This window comes from Bidens hawaiensis, unplaced genomic scaffold, assembly GCF_021521415.1.
Source record: "Bidens hawaiensis isolate Kalapana, Puna unplaced genomic scaffold, B.hawaiensis_p1.1 tig00060074_1, whole genome shotgun sequence".
NCBI lineage: Eukaryota > Viridiplantae > Streptophyta > Magnoliopsida > Asterales > Asteraceae > Bidens > Bidens hawaiensis.
In genome coordinates, this window is record NW_027500827.1 from 21,449 (window position 1) to 29,753 (window position 8,305).

General features: G+C 29.3%; 1 protein-coding gene across 1 annotated transcript; it reads left to right on the forward strand.

The window, feature by feature from the left end:
* Positions 1 to 325: 325 nt before the first annotated feature.
* LOC143602907 (pollen-specific protein SF21-like) lies at positions 326 to 5,129 on the forward strand. The gene is made up of 11 exons (XM_077079875.1): positions 326 to 383; positions 859 to 960; positions 1,068 to 1,165; positions 2,396 to 2,484; positions 2,579 to 2,639; positions 3,054 to 3,154; positions 3,262 to 3,325; positions 3,398 to 3,454; positions 3,956 to 4,011; positions 4,169 to 4,304; positions 4,877 to 5,129. The coding sequence occupies exons 1-11, from the start codon at positions 326 to 328 to the stop codon at positions 5,114 to 5,116; spliced, it is 1,062 nt and encodes a 353-aa protein (XP_076935990.1). The 3' UTR covers positions 5,117 to 5,129.
* The last annotated feature ends 3,176 nt before the right edge of the window (positions 5,130 to 8,305 follow it).

The following is an 8,305-nucleotide window of genomic DNA, read 5'->3' on the forward strand; positions in this document are numbered from 1 at the left end:
TTACTTTATTTATTATTTATTATTAATTTTTTTAAAAGGTTGGACATTACATAAATAAACATGTATATTTGAAAAACCGAATAACCCGTATTTCCACCACCAATATAGTTTTTACAAAACATGTTAATAATCAGATTAAAGATATCCAAAGCAGTTAACTTGTTAATTAATCATAATCATAAAGAATCCACAAAATTATGGAGGGAAAATGGGAGCAAAAAACGGTTGGTCACAAACTTATTGCATCATACAAAGTTTTAGAGAGAGAAAAAAATAAGAGGAAGGCTTTCTTGGCTTCCGTCCGACACGGAAGCCAAAGCCGGCCATGCCAGATTCCGGTCATTCCATTTCTGTCACCTTGCCTTCTATCCATTTTGGCGGGAAGATTTTTTTTTTTTTTCCTTACACATTTTCAATTTTATGTTTTTTAACCAAATAATCGTGAAAGAAATGTAATCTTGTAAATTAATAATATGATTATTAGGGGTATATGTTGGTTATTTTATTAAGTTCATGGCAAATAATGTCATATTAAATCATTAGGAAGATAAACTTTAATTTTTTTTAATATATATATTTTTTTACGTGTGAATTTGATCCCTCGCCACTTGAAAAGACAAATTCTATAACTGTTTTAATCCAAGTTCATCATCATTTGATAATCTAAGATATTAATCTATGTTGAATTTTAGCTTCCCTAAATAATCTATGTTTTAAGGGTTGGCTTAGGTGCGGTTTGATTTGAAATCGAACAAATTTTGCATAAATTTCATATTATTCGGACACAAACTCACTTTACCCTTTTTTTTATTTATTTATTTTTTTTGTTTCTGATACATTGTTGATAAGTTTTAATCTAGGAACATATCATTCGGACTGGTTGCGGTTCGGTGTCCGTTACTGTGTATGGAGATCAACAAAAGCCAGCATTGATTACCTATCCTGATTTAGCTTTAAACCGTAACCAACACTACGTCTTATCTTTTAGCATAATGTTCCGCCATTTTTTTAATAATTTTGCGCATCAGATATGCAAAAAACTTAATATTTGTCCAAATGATAAGCAGACATGTCGTGTTTCCAAAGACTCTTTGGTTCTCCTGAACCAGCTTCCTTGTTACTCCACAACTTCTGCGTTTATCACATTAGTCCACCAGGTCACGAGGTCCGTTTTCTCAACTTTTGTTCAAGACTATGCAGCACCAACACTTAGGGAGTGCTTGGGCGTGCGTTTAGAAACGAATATTAGACGTTAAATGATCAAAAATTTAATAAGCAGTTGTAATATATCAGGCGGTAGAAAAAAGCCCGGTTGTGAAATAGAAATTAAAGTCTTTGAAATTCGGAAAAAGGGTAAAAATCTTGGTTGACAAAATTGCTTGAATTTGGGTCTGACAGCGGGGTCAAACCTCCTTTACCATGTGATCCGCCTCGTCTAAATGTTTTCGTCCATTGGTTGTGGGCCCTGTAATTCCACTCATAGTCCAAGTTATGCCCGTTTTAATATTGGGTCATTTCTATCATGGTCCCGGGCCCCCCTTATCCAACTTAGTCTGCAAACTCTTGGATTAGCTCCTCATGAAATCGATACCATAGTGATTTTTATTACAAACCAAAATGCTTTCTTAGTAAAGTTATTTAGTTTATGGATGATTATTATGAAGAATTTCTCACAAAAAAAAAGCAGGATATATAATAATAGTTCGGATCAAATACAAATGACTTTTATCGTGAGAAGTGTACAAATAAATAAGTAGAGTAATTATGTTAACATTAGAGTAATTAATTATTATTACACTGTAACTTTTAAACTATAGTATTTATTATTACATTATAATATGTTTTATAACATAATTACTCTAGTTCAAAAGTGTAATTATTCTAGTTATTTGTCTGCTTATTATGTTAATTTTATTTGTACCGAATCCCACCCCTATATAATAAATTCCAAAATGCAAATCCAAACACTCCCTTACAGTGTCCTGCTCACATTATATTTTACATAATGCTTATTCACATCTAACTACTATATTAAAACAATACATAGTTTTCATATGGCCTTTAATTAGCTATTGACATAGAATTCCACCTCAACAATTTTCTAAAATTATAATTTACACCTAATAAGCTATTTAATTTTAATCTACCTATTTATACTATAAAACAAAATCATTCTTTCATAAGGTATGTTAATTATTATGAATCCATAAGATAAAAATATGTTGAATTAAACATATTTTTAGACAAATAAATATATTTTAATATGCTTTTGAGATGACAAGGTATGTTATTTGTATATTTTTTTATTGTATTTTACCCACCCGTGTATTACATGGGCTATATCCTAGTTTTAACATAATGTTATCTTCTCGGACTTGCACACGAGTTGTTGCAGTTAGGAGCTAAATCGATCGGTATAGATAATCCCGTGCCTTCTATAGAGGATCTTTGTGATCAAATCCTTGTGGTCCTTAACTATTTTAGGTATAAATATATTCATTTAGTAAATAAATGAATTGGTACAAGATTATTTAATTTAGAATCAAGTTAAATGTGTTGAGTTTTATGAGTTTTGCAGGCTAGGTTCAGTAATGTGTATGGGAGCAATGGCGGGTGCTTATATCCTTACGCTATTTTCGGTATTACTTTTATTAAGTTTCATCGTTAAAGTTTGGAAATTTTGACCTACAACTCATGATTTTTTGAATGGGTCAATTCGGGTTATATTTTATCTTTATTTGCCAAACAGGTAAAATTAGAAAGTAGTTTTAAATAAAATTATCAAGCGCGTCGAAAGTCGCCCAAGTGCATATTTTTTTTCAAAAAAACGAAAGATTATTATAAAAATATAATAATAATCCTAATCATACTAACAAATTTGGACAAATAGTGATCTGGTCAAGGGTCAACCCATTCCAGCCCGATCCAAATAAAAATGACTCGTTTTTGACACGTTACCTGACCTACCCATTTTTGAGACTTCTAGCCAATATTTAACACGTTTAAAGTATAACACGATTTCCTTATGTTTAACTTTAACATTATTTTTCCAGATAAAGTATAGTGAAAGAGCTATCGGTTTGATACTTATTTCCCCTCTATGCAGACCGCCTTCTTGGAACGAATGGTTCTACAATAAGATTAGTTATAACTTATGAGTTATAACCCAAATCGACCCGTTAACTTATGAGTCTAAAGTCGACAGAAGTTGTTTTATTGTGACCCGAAATTAATTTTTCGTTTGTAGATAATATCAAAAACACTATATTACAACGGTATGCGTGACTTAGTGAAGGAGTTATTGATTCACATATACTTCAGTAAGGTATATTCGTATTAATATTTTTTTTGTTATTTTATCTAATTTTAACCATAAAATTTATATGGTTTAAATCAGGAAGTTTGCGGTAATGTAGATGTCCCGGAATCAGATATGGTTGTAGCATGCAGGAAGGTTAGTTGTACTAAGGGTGTATTTGTTTCTAACGGTGAGCTCTAACGGATGACTAACTCCGTTGGTCTGCTTCTGACGTGGCCAACCTAGCTATTCATTATTAAGATCTTTTAAGTATTATTTAAACAAAAAAATCATCTCCATCTATTTTACCCACGCGATTACAAGCCCTAATTCTCTCTCAATTGTCATTCTCTCTCAACGATCACTCTAGATCGATTGGTGTTTTAGGGTTCAAATGAAAGTGGCCATGGCCGACAATAAATAAACACACAAATGCCATGTAATCATGCCACGTCAAAAGCAGATTAACAGAGTTAGTCATCCGTTAGTTGCAGACTGTTAGAAACAAATACACTTTTAATTGGGACTACTACCAGCCAAGTGTGAAGTTGGGAATGTTATTTGCCGATATGTCATAGCTTAGATTATTTAGAACCAAAAGTCCTTAAGATATTAATTGACTTGTTTATAAAATATGAGTCATTTCTATTTTTACAGTTACTGGATGAGAGAGATAGTGTTAACGTGTGGCGATATCTTCAAGCAATTGATAGGTAAAGGTACGCATGAGTTGACTGATATTTATAACTAGAGGTGGCTCTTTTGACTTATTTACTTATGAATGGGTCATTCTGACTATCATATATGCAGAAAAACAAGATTACATAAAAGAATATATGATTTTATTTTATAAATGTTATGAATGAGTAGGCGACCTGGCATTACTGAAAAATTAAAGAGTTTAGAATGCAAAACGATCATATTCGTTGGCGATAGTTCCCCATTTTATGATGAAGCATTACACATGACTGAAAAATTGGGTGAAACTTGTTCAAATTTAATTGAGGTATGCTTGTTTAATGTTTACTCATCACAACTCTTTTAAGTTAATATATTTTCTTTAACATTATATAAAATATAAAATGATCACATATGCATTTGTTCTTTTAACATTATATAAATGGGCCCATCTTATATTTAATATTTCTTGTTATGGGTATTTTAGTCATTTAAAATATTTGATACTGTTGTTAACTAATATCCACCCTAAGGACCAACTTTTCTCCACAAAGTACTGGTTTTAAAGGTGTAATTTTTTAAACAAATGGACCAAAACCATAATTCATGTATATCGCATGGACCATCCGTGTAATTTATTCTTGATATTAGAAATAATTACAAAAATGGTCCTTGTGGTTTGGTCGCATTAAAACTTTAGACTAACTGCTCGCCAAAATGCAGCACAAATGGTCCCGATGGACGTTAAGTTGTTATGTTAAGTGCAGGTGAAATGCCCAAAATGCCCATTAACATTAAATAAATAAAATACAAAGTTATAATCATCTTGGTCAAACTACAAGAACCATCCATGTAAATAATTCTTGTACTATTATCGTCTTTAATGATATGTTCATGAAGGTACATGCATGTGGATCAATGGTGACACAAGAACAACCTCATGCAATGTTGATTCCCCTTGAATATTTTTTAAAGGGGTTTGGATTGTATAGACCATGTCGGTATAGTAATAGCCCGAGGAGCCCACTTGGCCCGTCTTGCATCGATCCTGAGCTTCTTTACCCTGAAAAAATGGGCTTGAAACTTAGACCGATAAAATTACGTGCATCTCCTCCTCAACATCGTGCCCACGAGAGCTAACAATTTCTTTCTGTCTGTCTGTCTGTCATCCAAAATAAATACAAGTATAGACATGGGAATGCCGGTTTATATGTGTGGATATACGTAGGAACATGAGATGTGATTTAATTAGTCTTAGGAATATTAGACCTTATAATTTTTGAAAATGAATTTATAATCATGTCTTCCCAAATGCAATAGTTGCAAAATGTTGATAGTTATTGATTGTTGGGGTTCACAAGGATGAAGGGTATTTTAGGCATTTCGGTAGATTCTGAATTTTTTATTTTGGCTCATTAGCGGTTTTCCATACCTTTTTTATGTTATTGGATTTTGTATTCGAGATATTATATCGTAAAGAATAGAACCAACACCGGCCAATATTCTATTGCAATGCATGATAGATTTTTTGAAAATATAATGCATTTAACGTGATATGAGGGCTAAAAGCTAGTATTTAATATTTAATCATGTAACTTCATTCGAAAATTATTATATTGCCACCGCGCTAAAATGATATATCGATGTCTATTATAAAAGTAAGGATTATTTGTTAGCTATTTTTACTTGGGTTTATTAGCTACATATCAAAAAATAATTGTAGATTTTAGATAAGATAGAAAGCATAGAACCAACTTGTTATAAGGTAGTCAGAGGAAAAAGATAGTAAAATATGAAGTAATATCGAATTCACGGTAATACTCAAATGGCTTAAGAATGAAATTGGTTTTTATTCAAATAAGCCGGACCGAAAGCTTCATTTTGTAATCAAAATATAATCAACTATCTCTTCTTATCAACCTAGACATTTTTTAAATAGTAGAGTTGGTTACACATAAAAATGAAACAAATAAAAGCCATCCAAAAATTAATCATTTCAAATTTCAAATAAAACTATACTATCTTCCTGTGACTTGTTCCCCAATCTTCATACATTTACGTGGGTCGCCAATTGGGTTGGGTCGGATCCAACCGGATCAGGTGCTCTTGCATCATAAACTTTGAAGAAGCTGTGACGGATTGTGCGTTTATGCATCAATAACTTATATATTATTACACATAACTTGGTTTAAAACAAAAATTTACATTGAAATGTAGATAAAGTATACGATTATACGCACGTAGAAAATAGTATTTACTGTAAAATGTTCCTTCATTTTTGTTTATAAATATTTGGTAGAATGTATGTTCATATATGTTTATATACGCATAATATATATATATATATATATATATATATATATATATATATATATATAGGGGTGGGTTAAAATAAAAAGAGATAGTTTTCTAGAAAGAGTAGGAATAAATCATAACCATTGTATCATGTTAATGAATTGTTGATATTTAAAATTACCAAAAACGACATAGTTCCCTAGAATTACTCTTTCATCATTATAACCGACAGTTTCCTAGATTTATTCTTTTTTCATATATTTTAATGCCAAATATCAAAAAATTTATTGGTTCTTATCATTCCTAGGAAACTCTTTATTTTTATTTGAACCCTTTTCTATATATATATATATATATAGGAGAAGTATAGTTTGAAAACCCTCTTGAGTTGAGAAAACCCGTGAAAACCCTATGTAACATCGTTTTTTTTTTTGTTACATGTAACATATGTTGTTACATTTAATACAAAATATCGAAAACATAAAAAAATGTTTTGCTATTTTTTTTACATTTTTTAGTAATTTTTATATATGTTTACAGGAGAGAAAAAATGTAAATAAACTTTTACATTTTTTATTAACTTTAATTGTGAACCACAAGATTTAATCTTTAATTAAAAACATGTGGTTGAGAATGAGTTTCTAGAATTTTCACAACTCAAGTGGGTTTTTATTCTAACCTAACCATATATATATATATATATATATATATATATATATATATAGGGTTAGCATTCTTTAAAAACTCTATTTTTTTAAGAACTCTAAGAACTAATGGTAGCCTTTGATCTTAACTACTCCGATAATCACCTCCAAAATTCAATCCTATTTACTCATAATATGCACCTGATCTCTTTGTTGCTTTTTCTTTTTTTTTCTTTCTTTCTTTTTTCTTTTTTGGAATTTATCATTGGATAATAAAATTTCCTTTTTGAAATATTTTTGTGTATTGTTGCAAAATGAAAATATTATTGATATTAAGGAACAAAATATTATCAAACTTTTAGTTAATCCTTGTCTAATAATGTTTGTTTTATAAACTTTAGACACTGTTAACAAATTTACATGTTTAATTTAAATTACATGCTAAATAATATAAATTACATGCTAAATAATATAAGTACATACATGCTCATGTTTTTTATACTAAACATATATATATATATATATATATATATATAATTATTATATCTTAATACGTTTACGTATATGTAAATAGATAATTTACATATATGTAAATGTATATATAAATAGGTCACTTGTAAATATGCCAATTGAACATGTGTAAATAGGTCAATTACACAAATAGATCAACGTACACAATTAGACACGTACAAATAATAACTAAATTACATGTATGTAAATATTATATACAGTTCGTAAATGGGTCACATGCACATATGTAAATTTTACATATATATAAAACTTTTCAGTTACATTATGTAGAAAATATTTTGAACACGTAATTATTTAACTTAAACATTTGATGTATAAATTTATACATATATACGAAAGGAAGATTACAAATGCAAAGAACTATTACATATTGGTAAATAAAAATAATTTAAATTTACAATAGCCCAAAAATAATCTTCGTACATAGCCCCAGAAACAGAAAAGGTAAAGTTTTGATGATGGGAAAGAAAATCGACAAATAAAAAATTAAATATTAATTAACTAAAATATACTTTTCATGTTGATCTTCAATTCCATAAAAATATTTTTTTTCTTTTTTCTTTTTTTTTTTTTGCATTCTAATGATAATTAATTCTAGGCTGAACAATCTAACACTAAAAAAATAACAACTCAATATTTATGTAAAAATTAGAATATAAGTCAATAGAGAGAAAATTGGAAGTTAATCAGATAATTATGGAGATTTGAAAATAATGGGACTTATGAACATGATTAATTTACATTAATACCTATCAACTAAATAAAAAGTAAATAATGATTAAAATAATGTAATTGGTTAAAATGAGTTCTTAAAGTTCTCAATAAAACTAGAAGTTCCTAATTGATACTAACCCTATAT